The 17,253-nt window shown below is 38.5% G+C and overlaps 1 protein-coding gene across 2 annotated transcripts in view; it reads right to left on the bottom strand.

Annotated features, from left to right (window-relative positions):
* LOC137192021 (dysbindin-A-like) overlaps window positions 1-17,022 on the bottom strand; it is a 39,462-nt gene extending 22,440 nt beyond the window's left edge. The window contains exons 1-6 of one of the 2 annotated variants that reach the window (XM_067602585.1): window positions 16,805-17,022; window positions 15,433-15,486; window positions 15,187-15,237; window positions 9,725-9,785; window positions 5,094-5,226; window positions 2,247-2,379 (exon numbers count right to left, since the gene is read on the bottom strand). In XM_067602585.1, coding sequence (XP_067458686.1) covers window positions 2,247-2,379; window positions 5,094-5,226; window positions 9,725-9,785; window positions 15,187-15,237; window positions 15,433-15,486; window positions 16,805-16,860 — 488 coding nt within the window. In that variant the 5' untranslated portion in view covers window positions 16,861-17,022. The remainder of the gene's footprint in view (window positions 1-2,246; window positions 2,380-5,093; window positions 5,227-9,724; window positions 9,786-15,186; window positions 15,238-15,432; window positions 15,487-16,804) is intronic. The other variant, XM_067602586.1, reaches the window with a different exon arrangement.
* Between the last annotated feature and the right edge of the window lie 231 nt (window positions 17,023-17,253).

The raw sequence follows: 17,253 nt of genomic DNA, 5'->3' as shown, positions 1-17,253 counted from the left end.
ACTGGACCCTGAGAGAGGGAAGGGCACCCCTATCATGGCGGGAGGTGATTATATCATTCATACCCAAAGAAGACAAAGATATAGAACAATGCAAAAACTTTAGACCAATCTCAGTTTTAAATGTTGACTATAAGCTCTATATCTCGACAATCTGTATAAGATATGAGATCTTTATACCTGATTTAATTGATGAGGACCAAACTGAGTTTATTAAATGGCGCCAGACCCAGGATAACAGTAGAAGAACTCTCCACATTGTAGAACATAAACAAAGAAAAGGCATGAATGCTACCTTGATCAAAATTGACGCAGAAAAGGCTTTTGATAGTGTCAGCTGGGCATTTTTATATTTAGTACTCAAAAAATTTGGTCTAAACAAACAATCAATATAATGCATTAGAATGACATATCAAGAACCAACCGTCAGAATTAAAGTAAATGGACGTTTGTCTAGTAGGATATGGTTAGACAGGACTACAAGAAAAGGCTGTTATATTCCCTCTATATTGAGCCCTTAATGCAAGCAATTTGGCAATTTTTATTTTTTTTTTAGAGAACCCAGGTGTTTCCCCCTGCTGATGGATTTCCTCAAGGTCTATGGTCACTACTCGGGAAATAAACTCAATTTAGCAAAAACTCAAATTCTTTCATTTTATTACTCTCCATCTCAGCAAATTAGGGATATATAAGACTTGAAATGGAACTGTAAAACTATAAAATACCTTGAAGTGACAGTAACCAAGAGACTTTGCAAACTGTATAAAGCCAACTACAGTGTTACAGAACAAAATATTCAAAAAGATATACAGAGATGGACAACTATTCCCCTAGACTTAAGCTCTAGAATTCAGGTGGTTAAGATGAATATTGTACCAAGGTTGTATCTATTTCAGTCTTTACCAGTAATGATACTACAAAACAAATCCACCATCAGGGATAAAATAATATCAAGGTTTATTTGGAATGGTAGAAAACCCAGTACAACATATACATCACTCCAACTTCCAAATGCTAAAGGAGGAATGTCCCTAACAAATTTGCAAAGACCTCTAGCCTGTTGGTGCATCTCAGACTATGAAGCGAGATGGAAGGATATAGAAATTAAACTTCAGAAGCTACAAATACCAGTCTTGGTAGGAAATAAAGAACAGATAGGAACTATAAAAGTGATGTATCACCCAGGGTTCAAACAATGGAAAGAGAAAGCAATCACTGCTCTATGTACTGTACTCAAAGATGGGAAATGTATGAGCTTCCAAGAACTAAAGGTGAAATTTGATCTGGAAAAACAAGACTTCTTTAGATACCTACAAATACAAGACTATTTTATGAAAGAGGTGAAAACTTGCAACCTAGATTTGAATGGTATAATTAAAATTATATTGGATGCATGTCAACAGGGCAGATCTCAGGTCATTTCAGCCTTTTACCAAGCCTTAGGGGAGAGTAAAGAGAAACTCTACACTATACATAAAAAACAAATGGGAATCTGAACTAAATATAGAAATCTCAGATGAAACATGGTACAAAATGTGTATGACTCACAGGCATGGAGAGAGTCTAGTTGGAAGAACCTAACTAGGTTCTTCATTACACCCCAGATCAAAAGTAGACAACTAAAAACCCAGCAACCATGTTGGAGGCTCTGTGGGGACTTGGAGGCCAGCCATCGCCATATTTTATGGAGCTGCACAAAAGTGAAGCCTTTATGACATGCCAATGAATATCTGACGTTAAGTTATGGAATACCTGAGAATAAGAATGTGTATATGTCTGAGGTGCCCTCGACTTTGTTGTATTTGTTCACTGTTGTATTGTTTGTAGTTATGTGTGTGCTGTATGTGTGTTGTGACTAAAGCTGAAAACGCAATAAAAATTAAAGTATTTAAAAAAAAGAATTATGATTTGAAGGGAAGGAAATATGTGATCAAAATAGTAACAAACAAAACTGAGTATTGCATTGCTTTGTATCTAACTGTTTATTTGCATGGTCCCCACAAAATAACCAAATAAAAATAAATTTTAAAAACTCCAAGCAATCAGTGGCTACTTTAAATATCTGGTAGTGTTTGACAGTGGGTGTAAAGTAAAAGTTCAGTTGGTACTCAGAAAGCATTGAGGATCAATAACAAGCTCTTGTCAAGTGTCTACTGTAACATCTCACATTAAAACTATTTTTAGTTGAAAATAGGAGACATTTAGCCCCAAAGAACACAAGTGAATAATATATTATATGAATCTCATACCTCTTCTTTTTCTTATAGACTTCTAGTTGGTTGATATGATGTTGTTTAAATGTCTGTTGTTCACACTGACAACACAGGGTCTCCAAGAATACCAGTCTGCTCTCCATCTCCTCAAAGTCACCTTCCAAATGAGCTGGAGACAGACACAGACACAGACACACACACACACACACACACACACATATATATATAAAAACTCAGTTAAGAGGCTTTCCATATAAACTATATTCCTATTAAGTTATACACAACACTCAAAACCACTGTTTCATGGTGGAACATGCAAATTGACTAGCACACCACATCGAGGGTATTCCACAAAAACTCAAGATTTTGATAACCTTTCATCACAAAGGTCCTTGGGTGAAACCGAAAGAATTTGAAGGCGATCTGATTAATTATTTAGGAGTTTGTTAAAGTGCAACGCCTGCAAAATGGCAAAACGGAAAAGAAAATTGCAAAGTAAATTCAAAATGGCTGACTTCCTGTTGGACACATACATACATGTTTTGGGCAAAATTGTCCGACATGCCACACTGAGGGCATTCCATGAAAACTAAAAGCTTCACAATTTAGCATTGCAAAAGGTCTTTAGATGTCACCTACCAAATTTGAAGATACTCTGGTTAAATCTCTAGGAGGAGTTTGTTAAATTACAACGCTTGTCAATGGCTTCACTTTGCAAAAAAATTCCAAAGTAGATTCAAAAGGGCTGACTTCCTTTTGAACTTAGGGTATGGCTCCAAGAGGCTTTTTTTTTTTTTTTTTTTTTTTTTCAAATCTGGAGATGTTACATTAGCCTACCAAATTTCATACATCTACGACAAATTAAAAGGTGGGGGCTTTGACTATGAAATTTACTAGGGGGCAGCTTTGAGCTATTTTGCCACCCCCGTGCCCAAGACCCATATGAGATATCAAGTTAAGCCACTTTTGATGCATGTTTCAGGAGTTTTCAAGCACTCCTAGAACCTCAAAAATGCTAAAAGTTATTAGTGGGCGCTATAGAGCTGATGTACCACGCCCAAGCCCAATTGTGATACTAATTGCAGTACTTACTAATTAAAAAATAGGTAAAATAGGTAAGTTTCATGATTTTTCGCACACAATTAAGTCCTCAAACATGTTCGTAAAATGAAAATTGACACATGAAATCCAAAATGGCTGACTTCCTTTTAGGTGAAAAAATTTGAAAAAATATGTATTATGTCGATAATGATGAGAGCAATGAACCCACCGAATTTCATGTATATCAAATAAGCTTTGTGCCAAAATGGCCCTGCGTTTGGGGGCGCTATGGAGTCTGCAAGCAATGCCCCAAGCCAGTCACTGCAGAACTTTGCATTTTTCACCGGTTCTGACGTGTTTGCCAATTTTTGTGAGTTTTCAAGCATCCCAAGCCCCTCAAAAATGCAATGGCGCAGGGGAATAATAATAATAATAATAATAATAATAATAACAATAATAATTAAAGCTGCAAGCAGTGATGATCAGGCCCTCACACGCACATAGGGGTGTGCCACAGTCGAAATGCTGTTGTTGCAGAGCAACATGATACAGCAATACATTAACCAGAGGGCACCTGACATGGATATACATTTTCATGAATATTGGACATTGCATGTAGGCGATAACTATCACTTCATGTGTCCACTATGTTGCGTTAGAGAACACCCACTAATTGTATGTCATATTGTTGTATATCATATATAGACCACACCATGTAATTTTCATGTAAATCAGATGGCGTTTATCACGTAAGATCGTCTTCCTGTTGTCAGTAGGTGGCACTATGACTATGACTCAATATTGACACGTAGATGTGCTGAGGCCTGGACTATTATCAAGCATGAGAAATCTGGGGCAGATTGGACAATGTAAAGCATCACAAAGGTGTTTGGATGTAAGCAACAAAATTTGAAGTTGCTCGGGTTAAATCTCCATCTTAAATCTTGGGTTAAATCTCTGTCAATGGCAAGTCGACTCAAAATGACTGACTTCCTGTTGGACTTTGGGTGTGGCTCCAAGAGGCTTTTTTTTAAGTCTGGAGATGTTACATCTGCCTACCAAATTTCTTACATATAAGTCAAATTTAAAGTTGGGGGCTTTGACTTTGAAATTTTCTAGGGGGCGCCCTCAAGCCATATCGACACACCCAAACCCAAGACCCATATCAGATATCAGGTTAGACCAGTTCTGATGCATGTGCAAAGTTTTGTGAGCTTTCAAAACCTAAAAAATGCTAAAAGTAATCAGGGGGCGCTATACAATTGAAATGCCATGCCGAAGCCCAATTGTGATACTAATTTAAAGACTTACTTGTTTGAACATAGGTGCAAAGTTTTGTGACGTTTCACACATGCTAAAGGCCTAAAGCATCTGTTTGTAAAATGAAAATTGACGCATGAAATTCAAAATGGCTCACTTCCTGTCAAGTGAAAAAATTTCCAAAAAATGTATTCTGTCCAGAACGGTGAGAGCAATGATCCCACTAAAGTTCATAAACATCCAAGAAACCTTATCCCAACATGGCCCTGCATTTGGGGTCGGTATAGAGCCTGTTGGCCACACCCAAGCCCATTCACTCCAGAACTTTGCAATTTTTGCCACTTCTGATGTGTGTGCCTATTTTCCTGAGTTTTCAAGCATCCCAAGCATCCAGTCAATTTTCAAAATAAAACACCTTGTGCAGACTCCCGATCAAATATGAACAATGAACACAATTAAAACAGACAAATTAAGAAACCATTTAACTACGTAACCTACTTACCCATAGTAGAAGCACAAAAATCAAGGATTATGTCACCATGTGATTGGCTTTCTTTGACAGAAATTAAACAGACTACATACCTATAGTAGCAGTGATGGCATCAAGTTCACAGATAAAAGCTGGTAAGCTCTGCAGTTGGTCCTGTAGTTGTGCCAGGGCTGTTCTTCTTCTCTCCCAGTGTGCTGAGAGCATCACCATGTCCCCATCTACTGCCTAACAAACACAGAGGGCCAAAGGTAAGAAGAAGCAGAGAGGAAAGCTATAACAAACTCACTGTTCTCTCATCTACTATAAGTTTCACATTAGTAGAAACAGTTATAAAATATTTATACATTAATAAACATTAAACAGTTCCTCTCACTGCTTCAGCATTGAAGCTTTCAACCAGCCAATGACTGCAAGACTTTTTATTTTGAAGCAGCTACAGTTTCCTGTAGCCTCACATGAGCTTAAAAATACCCTGTGGAGTTTTTGTATGCTAGTAGCACTATGGAGCCTTTTTTTATGAGTGGGTCCCTTTTTTGTTTCTCATGTACACACGAGGACTCACATGCTGCAGGTGACATAATGCATGTTCCTGCCGATGGTTTCACACTATTCCACAAATCTACAGGAGGCAGCAACATGCCAAGAATGCAGCAATGCACCAAAAAAGGCAGCAAGCTAGTAAACATGAATATAAAAACTACATTAACATAGTGGGAGAAAGAGTCCTTTTAACACATAATACCTAAATTGCAAGTGTTCAGAAGTAAACAACATACAACAACATGCCGTATGTTGTTGTATGTTGTATATCAATAATTAGTGGGTGTTCTTTAGCGCTACATAGTGGACACAGGAAGTGATAGTTATCTCCTACATGCAATGGCCAATATTCATGAAGATGTATATCCATGTCAGGTGCCCTTTGGTAAATTGCTGTATCGTGTTACTCTGCTGTAATAGCAGTTCAACTGAGGCATAGTTCGACTGCAGCACACCCCAACATGCACAACGGAGTGAGGGCCCGATCACTGCTGCCTGCAGCTTTAATTATTCTTCTTCTTCTTCTCCACCACAATGAAACGCATTTTTGAGGAGCTGAATGTACTCGAAAACTCATAACACTTTGGACATGCGTCAGAAATGGGGGGAAACTGTATCTTTTACAGTGATTGGGTTTGGGCGTGGCCATGGTCTCCACAGCGCCCCCCAAACGCGGGTCCATTTTAGAAGAAGTTTCTGAGATGTTCATGAAATTCAGTGGGATCATTGCTCTCACCATTATACCTGGAAACTTTTTTTTTTTGCCATACAGGAAGTTGGCCATTTTGGATTTCGTGCATCAATTTTCATTTTACGAACACATGCTTGAGGCCTTTAGCATGTGTGAAAACTCACAAAACTTTGCACATGCATCAGAGCTGCTGTAACTTGATATGGGTCTCGGGTTTGGGTGTGTCAAAATGGCTTCAGGGTGCCCCCTAGAAAATTTCAAAGTCAAAGCCCCCAACTTTAAATTTGACGTATATGTATGAAATTTGGTAGGAAGATGCACCTTCTCCAGACTTAAAAAATGCATATGCATTTCAGTTGACCTCTACTAAATATATTGCTGTAATAATGACCCTTTTGTGTAGCAGCACCTACCTACAACACGAAATTCAGCCTTATGTGACAAAAATCATCCGATTCACATGACATTTGGAAGGTGTGGCCTACACTTGATATATAGCAACTTGAAGTATAATTAATGGGTGTTGTCAAGCACCACATAGTGCACACAGGAAGTGACCTTTAACTTGTTCATGCAACGTCTGATAAGAGCCTGGTCCTGAAAACATCTGCATGCCCACAATAACACGCCCCAACGTGCCCAGAGGTGCAAGGGCGCAATCATTGCTGCTTAATTAGGGCCTGAGCCCAAAGGGCGAAGACCCTATTGTATTCCGTGTGTTTGTTTCTTTCTTATTATTATTCTTTATTAATACGCCACTTCAATCCTAAATTTGACCCCTAAACATGCTCAAAAACTCACCAAATTTGGCACGCACATCAGGTCTGGTGAAAAATTTGATAAAATGTAGAAATTAACCCCCAAAGTGCCAAAATGTGCCCGAGAGTGCCACCTATGTATCTAAAATGGCCACCACGGCCCGGTCGTAGAGAGATCGAACGAAAACTCAATTATTCGTCTCATCAAGACCTACAAATCATACGCTGACACCCCTGACCTAAATCCAACAGGAGGTCCGCAGTGTGCTCATCAAAGTACGACTTTGTGCCAATTTTGGACCTTGAATATGAATGGACCTATCTCCTCCTAGGGCGTTAATGGTATCGGCTTCAAACTTTAATACATGACTTATCATACTGTGCTGAACAAAAGTTATTAAAAACTTTGTAATAACTCCAACAGTTTAGATCTAGTAAGCCCTGAAAGTTGTAGTGCGACATCACACCTTACAATGTAAACCAATGGGGAGGCAATCTCTGGGCATAGACTTTGTGCCAAACTGGGGCGTCTGACGTCTAAACTATAAGTCCGACCACTTTCAAACCTGTATCAGTGGATTCGTGTCGAAAATTCCTACAAAAAAAATGTGATTTTTAATGTAAGATTTGGCCAAACTTATGGGATTAATCAGGATATTTCACAAGAAGAGTACTCTGAAATCCTTCTCTCCAGCTGAGAGGGAGAGAGAGAGAATGGGAGGGGGGGATGAGTAAAGTAAGACCTGTTAGCCCAGGTCTGAAAACATCTACATGCCTGTGACAGAAGCCCTTGGTCTGCGTCACACTCCAGTTACTTCGTGTTTCTACACATCTGACAGCAGTGTTTAATCCTCACACTCCAGTTACTCAGTAGTAGTAACTGGAGTAACATGTAATAACATGTAGTAACAGTTTCTTTAAGAAAACAATTCATTGCATACATATTTACAATTTATCATATACATATTTAAACTGTGTGTCTGTGTGTGTGTGTGTGTATGTAAATCACAATTTATGTTGTTTTTAGGGGTGCACGATTATGGCAAAAATCATAATCATGATTATCTTCTTCAATATTGGATCACAATTATTTAACACAATTACTTTTTGACTGTCATTATTGCCAATTGCCGATGTTCATATATGCACATATTTTTTCCCACTTGGCTGAGGAAACTATTACACATGCAATCAAATATTGTACTAATGATCAAGAAAGACTATAGCCTATATGAGGGAAGAACTTGCATGCTGAGCTACTGAACTCCAGTCTTCCTAAGTTCTTCCTTCATATATTGTCTTTCTTGATCATAGTATAATCTATGCTTACATGCATAATAGCATCCTCAGCCAGCTGGTAAAAATATGTGCATATATCGGCTTCGGCAAACGGCCACAATGAGTTGGAAATATCAGCATATCGGATATCGGCAAAAATCCAATGTTGTGCATCCCTAGTTAAAAGTCTTTACATTCCTAAAAATAGACGATGAAAATTAGGAAATTAATGTGTTTTACACACAAACTCATCAAGGGTTTTTAATTTACTAATTGAAATTCAAGTGAATGGGCACAAAACTTGCATGATTTTTATGACACAGGTGTGAGCAAGGCAGCCATGTTTCACCCTGCAGAAAATTCTCATCCTCACACTGTTGAGATCTGATGTTTCGCCATGACAGAGGAAGTTGCTATAACTTTATTGTAAATGCTCCAGTCTGCACCAAACTTTACATGTTTGATAAGACTCCCGGCAAACTGATGCAAACTGGCTAAATAGCGCCCCCCACGAAATTTCAGTAAAGCAGCCCCAACAGTGGGCAAAAAGTGTTTATCTCCTTCTTGCACTGTCTGAAAACAGCCCGGGTCTGAAGACATCTACATGCCCGTCACAGAAGCCCTTCGATTGCGCCGCAGCCTGACGTGCACAAGGGCGCGAAGGCCCGTTCAACGCTGCTTGCAGCTTTAATTTTATTTACATTGAATGTGCTGAAGCACAAAGCCAGAGGAACAAAAAATTTCTAACTGTCCAAATACTTACAGTTTGGACTATATTTCACATGATATGACGATGTGGACGACACAGTTTTTGAAATCTTTTGCTTGTTTTGAGGACTGTAACTAATGATTATTTTCTCCATAAATTAATCTGCTGCTTACTTTCTCAGTTAATCATTTGGTATATAAAATATTGAAAATATTTTAAATTGCCCATCGGAATTTTCTCAGAGTCCAGGGTGACATCTGATTTTGTCCTACCAACAGTCCAAAGCCCAAGATATTCAATTTACAATGATACAAAACAGAGAAAAGCAGAAGATCCTCAATAACCAGAGAATAGTGGGCAATTTTGTTTGATTATTCCTTAAGTGATTAATTATTAAAATTGTTGACTATAACATTTCTGTAGATTGTCCAATTAATTAATCAATCATTTCAGCTCTAGCTCATTTTATGAAAATTTTTGTGTGGAGTTGTGTTTCTATAAAATATGAAGTTTGAGTATAAAACAAAAATGTCTCCATCACTTCACTGAGCCTATGGAAAGCCAAAACTGGTATCTGACAGTGCTCTGTGGACATTCTCCCACAATGAGTTGTAGGTTTGATGTATTTGCAGAAAACATCCACATCTGATATCCATTATCATATCGAAGACACTTGTATGTTGAGAATCATTAACAGTATCTCAGACAGTGATGTTGCAGAGCAGAATAGAGAAGTACTGATCCTACCTCTGCAGCCTGAGCATAGTCTTTAGTTCTTTTATGAAGCAGAAACCAACTCTCCTCATACCTACAGAAACACATGTACATATACATAAACATACACTCACCATATACATCAAAGCCATCTTGAAACAGTCTGTCTGTGTGTGTGTGTGTGTGTGTGTGTGTGTGTGTGTGTGTGTGTGTGTGTGTGTGTGTGTGTGTGTGTGTGTGTGTGTGTGTGTGTGTGTGTGTGTGTGTGTGTGTGTGTGTGTGTATGTACGCACGTATGTGTGAGTGAATATTTCTGATCAGGAGGTTGGTGGTCTGTTTCCTGCACAAGTGTTTATTTATTAATTTAATCAAAAAGATGTTTGATTTTAGATCAAATCTCTGTCACAAAGACTGTCAATAGATCAGCATGTCTGCTCTGTGATGAGTACACTATAGTTACATTAAAATATTAAAAACATACTGATACATTAAATATAAAAACATCTGGACCATTTTTCTATATATATTAGTTTATCATTTTAACCTCTGTATAATACAGTGCTTCCCCTTGGATTTTTTTCAGTGGGGGTTGAAGGCCCACCGAAATTACTAGTGCTGTAGGGTAGGGATGGGTATCCTTAGGATTTTATCAATACTACTGAACCAGCATGCACTGGTGTTGTGTTTGTCTGTCAGAAACTCTGTCATAAATTGATATTTTTATCCAATTTTTAAGCAACAATTTTACACTACATTTTTAGATCCTGGGACCAGATGCATAAATGATGTGTATGCACAAAAACCATGCATTCGCCATTTCCTGCACATAAACTGGTATTTATAAAGAGACTGTGTGGTGAGAATGTGTGCACCTCACACATTCTTCAGACCAGGCATACACATTTTTCTAAAGCGATCTGAGGATGATGTCATGAGGTGAAGATGAAATTTAAGGTGAGAGATGGAATCTTTTGTTTGGGTTGATAACCAGCTGCACTGATTCTGTGATTTTAATTTGTGTGTTTATACAGAGATCTGCGCATTTATACACATAACATTGATTAATTACTTTGTGCGATTAATTTTATCATTGTTTTAATTTACACGGGAGTCAATATTTTATTGTTTTTATTTTATCCTTAGTTGTGTCACACCTTGTAAAGTCAGTTTAGATATGAGCGCTCCAAACTGTTCACTGATTACAGTATTTCCAAAAGGTGCAGATCTCTGCGCAGCAACTCCAGCTCAAGAACCATCTCTCCTTCTGACAAACACCCTCAACTGTGTATTTCATCACTGGAGGGCAGCAGTAGAGCTCCTGCTGCAACACCCAGAGCTCCAGTTGCTTTGGCTGTTCTCCAGCCTCCCTTCAGCTAGAGGGCTGCGCCACTGGACCCGCTGAACATGACCAACATTGATACTAATCCAGCTAGCCTGGTTAGCACCATGCGCCACCTTTCACCCAAACTTGCCACCTACAACAACTGTATGGTAAGCAGCAATCTGGAAATTGTGATAGTAGGTTCTATTGTTAGACATTTTTTGATGCAATCACATATTGTCTCTCCGGTGCCAAAGTAGTCGACCTAATTGAAATCATTCCAACTTTCATCGACCTGCATCCCACTTTAAATTTTGTTTTAACGCACGTGGGAGCAAATAACGTAATGGCTAAGAATTCCAGCAAATTACATGCAGACCTGGAGTCCCTGTGCTATACAATTGAGAGTCTGGGAAGATGTATTATATCTGGCCCCATTCCAACTCTCTCCAGAAACTGTATGTTTTAGTCTACTCTTCAGTCTCCACCACTGGCTAAAAAGACTTCTGTTCTGCTGCAGGATATGACTTAGTCTCCAACTTCAATTAGCCTACTTTTGGCCACATTCACTAGCGGTGGCATTTAGCCTCCTGTGTTCAAATCTTTTGATAACAGGATAAAGAAATGCATTATTTTGTTTTCCGTCTTTTATGTGAATTAAAAGAACGTAATCCACCTCCCATTTTTTTTCCTGTTTTCCCCCATTCCCCTAACCCGTTTTCCTAACCAAATCGACAGTCAGAATAGAAATTTAAAAAAAAAAAAAAAAAACCAAAACAAAACAAAAAAAAACAGAAATAACTTGTTTTTCACTTGTCTGTCTAAAAAATATTTCAGAAGCTAAATGTTGCTGGATAGTTTCCTCTGTCCTGTCAAGTTGATAACTACAGTTTTTAGTTTTGCTGCACTGCTCGACATAATGGAGCTCAGGATTTTTCAGGAGGACAGCCACTTTACTCCAAATAGTATGAACCTAGACTGTGTGTGTGTAATAGCTGATCTATTGGATATGTAGAAGAACACAGAACATTAACTAACATTAGATCCTGTCCGATCCTGTCGGCGTGTCAGTGATTTAAATAATCAATGAAGTTAGGCTGCTGTGCCTCATATGTAAATGCGCACAGCGTCTCTCAATGGAGAGACGCAGCTGCAGGGAGATCGCTGCATTTAACTCTATATTTGATATATATTTTCAGATGGGCATTAGAGCAAATCAATAGGATGGCATGGATTTTCATGAGGGGGCACACAATGCATTGTATATTTGTTTATCCTGTTATCAAACAAGTTGAACACAGCTTTGGACGGAGGGTACATGGACACCAGAAATGGTGTGTGTTTATTTGCATACAGAGTGGGGAAGTGAGCTCTGATCATATGTGGTCACTCAAGACACATGTGGAGACACATGTTAATACCACGTGTGAACAGACGTACTAGAGCTGTCCAATTGTGATCGGATCACCCAAGACATGTTAATGCCGGTGTAAGTGTAATCAGGGCCTAACTCTGCTAGGATTGCCTGGTCACATTCTGATTTTAATTCCAATTTTAATTTGTCTTCATTGTCTTTGTGTAACAATTTAGTCAATAATTTTAACCTTTCAGTGACACAAATTTTAGATGATATAGCACCTTTAAAAATCAAGATAATTTCTGGTAAATTAAAAGCACCTTGGAGGAATGTGGAAAGAGTGAAGGCACTAAAAAGAATCTACCACAAATCTGAGCACAAGTGGCATAAGACCAAATTGTAGGTCCATTATATTATTTATAAGGTCTTGCTCAGTAAATATAACAATCAAATAAAAAAAATCAAGACAACATTACTTTTCTTAAATTATTACTGAAAATTTTAATAATTCTAAGTTTCTGTTCCGTACAATTGATAAATTGGTCAGTCCCTTCAGACCACTACCCACTGAGCTCCACTCTTCAGAAAAATGCAATGAATTTGCCTCATACTTTAAATTCAGGATTACCAATAGTAGGAACAATATTGTGGCTTCCTCTGCTAGTGTGAGTGACTGCTCTTATTACACTCAGTGCCATACTGCCAACACTTTCTCCAACTTCACCCTTGTTCAAAGTTTTGAACTGCAAGAAGTAGTACAACCGTTAAGCTCTGCAACATGTGCTCTTGGGCCAATGCCTACCAAGTTTTTTTTGAAAAGTGTTCTTTTCAAAAAAAAAAGAACAGAAAGAATATGTTCTCTCTCTCTCTCTATATATATATATATATACATATATATATATATATATATACACACACATTTTTTTTTTCCTGTTGCCAAGTGCTTGCTCATGGGGGAATTGCTCTATGTGCAAAGTGCTCTGAGATTACTTTTGTTGTGATTTGGTGCTATATAAATAAAACTGAATTGAATTAACTAGTCCGGTCCCCCAAGCCCCACTTAGCCACCAAGGCCCAGTCTGAGGTGTTCCCATCATTCAGGGAAATCCTTGGTTATAGATGGGGTGAAGAGATTAATAATACATAACAGAAGATAGATAAATAAGTATGCAAACAAGTCAGTAAATAAAATAAAATTCTGTGTAATCCTTAGTTGTATGTTTGTGTATGGCCTGTATGAAGATGTCTGTATATTGCCGTGCCTGTAAGTTTGGTAGAAAATGAAAATAAATGCTTATGTAACTGAAATTCATACAATTACCCAATACCAAATATTAACAATGGTGACTCTTAGGCCGGCTTTCTCGCTACCACTGCTCCGTCTCTTCATTCACTCTCCGGCTTGCTCAACCACAGCTGCTCTCTCGCTCTCTTTTTCTCTAATCTTTTTTAAAATGAGTCAGAAAACCAACAGCAAAGTCTAATATTATCACACAAAGAGAAATGTCCTCCCCTCCTCCTGGTAACGTTTTACAGGGAAGGGTTTTACAGCTCTGATCAGTCTGATCTTCGGCTGTGATTGGCCACCACAGCTTTCAACCACAGTGACATTGAGTGGCGTTTCTCCAAAAGTTGACTCTGTCTCAACTTTCCAGCTGCAGTCATAAGACACTATCCCCATTTAAATAAATGGGAGGACTGGCATTTTCGCTGCACCGCCTGATTCGGTCTCAATACAGCTTTAAAATAATTATAATTAACAGTAATAACAATCCACATATATTCTGTTTCTCTAACAGGGCACATTGGTCCTACTGATATGGAAGGGAAAATAAAGCCCTGCTACAGAGATAGGATTGTCTTCTGCATGTGGCCACAGAACACCATAATAGCACACAAAAGCCATCCTTTTAACCAACTATTGAATGAAATAAAATATTAATCTGGAATGAGAAAAAGGTCCCTCCCTGTTCTGCATAACATTTTTTTTTTAAAAATCACATTATTGAAAAGAAAAAATACATAATCTTTCCCCTTTTCCAAGCTTAATAATATTCAAACCATCTCTAAAGGTTGTCTGAGTAATTTTTCTAGCCCACAGCTGCCTGCTCTTGATAGGAAGGTGGCCTTATTATGATGTCATCAGATTTTAGGGGAATCTTTGATAATCTGGCTATATGGATCCTATAGGTGGATGTGAGAGACAGGAGGCACAGACTGACAGTCGCTATGTAGGTTTATGGCTAATATTATACTGAGAAAATATCACTAACTTGCTGTGAGTAGCTACAATAAATGTATGTATGAACATATAAAATATCATCAATAACTTTAGGAATATTTTATAAATATCATTGACGTTAGGTGACTGAACCCTCTATGTTCCAAGTCTCAGTATGGATATGATAGGAATATTATACAGAGGTTAAAATGATAAACTTAGTAATCTATGCACCAGATGTTTTTATGTTTAATGTATCAGTATGTTTTTGATGTTACTGTAGTCTATTCATCACAGTGCAGACATGCTGTTGTATTGACAGTTTTTGTGAAAGATTTGATCTGAACTCAAACATCTTTTTGGATAAATTAATAAAAACCTCATGTGGAATACAGACCAACCTCCTGATAGGAAATATATGTGTGTACATGCTCGTCATGTGTGTTATAGGTTCAAAGAATCACATGCATGTGCGTGATTCGATGAAAAAAGATAGAGGCAGACGAATAAGTACTTTTAGTATATATGCGTGCATGCTACATTTTGACGACTCCTCTTACCCCCCGTGGTGTGCATGTATGTGTGTGTGCAGAGACCTGCTAAGGATTTCCAGTCCAGCGTTGAAATGAGGAAGGCTTTCTTCAAACCTGGACAGCAACAACAAACTCAGATGGAGTTCAGATGAGATTTTAATGTTTAAACGTTGTTTAACTTTTATTTTGCTGTTTTTAAAATAGTTAGAAATTTTGAGGAGTGAATGGCAATTTAAACAAGCCAGTAACTTTAATACTGTAATACCACCTATTTCCATTAGAAATGATACAGGGCAGTATTCTGCTCACCTGGGCTTCCTCCTGATTTTGGTGTCTTTTGATTTGTCTCCAAGGGTCTTAAAGCTGGAGGTGGGGAGGGAGGGAAGAGAGAGAGGGAAAGAGACAGACAAAGAGAAGTTGTCAGTTCAGCAAGGAGGGGGAACACATGCATAGCAGTATGAAGGCCTTTACACACAAAGTTAAAACTAAGGCTGTCCCTTGAAAGTTGCTGAATCAATGCATCAGTCGGAAAGCCCCTGAGTTGACTCACATTTTGTCAGTCGAATCACTGTCTTTTTTTTTTGAGAACGTCATTATAAACAGAGTAACGCAGGGCGACAGTGCTACAGGCTATAAACTTTTACAGTCTTGTCTCAAAATGATCTAAATACATAACTGATGGAAACAGAGAGAGATAATGGACACGGACAACAGCGTAACGCAGAGCGACCGTTTTGCTACTTGTAGCTGACAGGAGAGACGCTGTGTCCATCTGTTGCGGGACTCCTTTTTCTTTTTGTTGCTTAAGATAGTTCATTATGACTCTGACTGTATGTTTGGGGTTGACGTCATGCTGCAGAATGCAGACGCATCCCTAATGCAATGCCAGCAGGGAGAAGAATCTAAACATCTTAAGTGCCTAAAACTTTTGTACAGACGACGTCGTCGTTAAATCATTAGTAATGAACATCTGCTGATACGTGCCTTTGTTTCCACACAGTGCCTGGATTAGATAGAACAACAATATTTTTGTCTGCTAGATTGTGGCTGTGACCTACAGATGTCTCGGGTGAATTTGATTAATAAATGTATATAAGAGATAGAGCAGATTTTAAAAAGGCCCTCTGTGTGAACTCTGTCGGTACATTGTAGTTAGGAGGCTTTTAGACACCACATTGCTGACAAAGAAACATGCTTTTTTTGCATTCGATAGTTAAATTTGTCTTTAATTATCATTTGTCATTATTAATGCTTTTAGTGCACAACGGATATGTATTTAACGATAGGTTCACAGATCACATGATCGTCAGCTGAAAGCAAAAAGTAGGAACAGCTACGGCCGACCAAGCTAATAAACACTAGGAAGATAACAAACCGAAACTTAACGCAGTCTAATGTTGACATTTTTAAAAATGACAATAAATATAATTAACTACTTGTTTTAGGTGACTAGTTGTGCGACAGAAGTATCAGCTGACTACAAAGACTAAACCGAATGAGGGTGCGTGACGTTAGTTAGCAATTAGCCACTACAGCTGCTAATCAGATCATAACAGAGTCATAATTAAGTCTACATGTTATGTTACATACCAAGGAGTAATGCACACATCTAATTTAGTCATACAAAGATGTCTAAGGTGGGAGGGTTGTCAGAAGAGATAGTGTCAGAAAGCAGACCAACCCCGTTGTGAAATCCTGCTGGACCATGTGAAGTCTTTCTCTGAAGTTTTCAAACATGATTCTTCTCAGTCTTAGTTTTCCGATCTGATCTTCCTCGTTTAAAACACCAGCTTTAACTGGATGTCTACGTCAGAGTGTTTTACAGCGATATGCTGCCCAACTAGCTATATCTGCTCCGACTACACTTTAGTCGGGGTGGGTACAGGAAATGGCGTGGGAAGGGTTGTGAAAATAAGATGCGCTCCATTTGGCTGTGCCGGCGTACCGCCTCTTACGTAGCGACAAGGGCGGGGAAACACTGGACAATGAATGCTTGACCCCTACGGTGAGGGGATCCCGTGGCCCTGTTATACTGTGGGGGGTATTTTGCTGGCATGGGTTGGGTACACTGAGGAAAAGGTCACTGCAAATGAGTACAAAGTTGTTCTGAGTGATCACCTTTATCCTATG

The sequence above is a fragment of the Thunnus thynnus genome, chromosome 10, assembly GCF_963924715.1.
Source record: "Thunnus thynnus chromosome 10, fThuThy2.1, whole genome shotgun sequence".
NCBI lineage: Eukaryota > Metazoa > Chordata > Actinopteri > Scombriformes > Scombridae > Thunnus > Thunnus thynnus.
The sequence above is the reverse complement of the archived record's forward strand: the minus strand, read 5'-3'. Positions and strand labels throughout refer to the sequence as shown.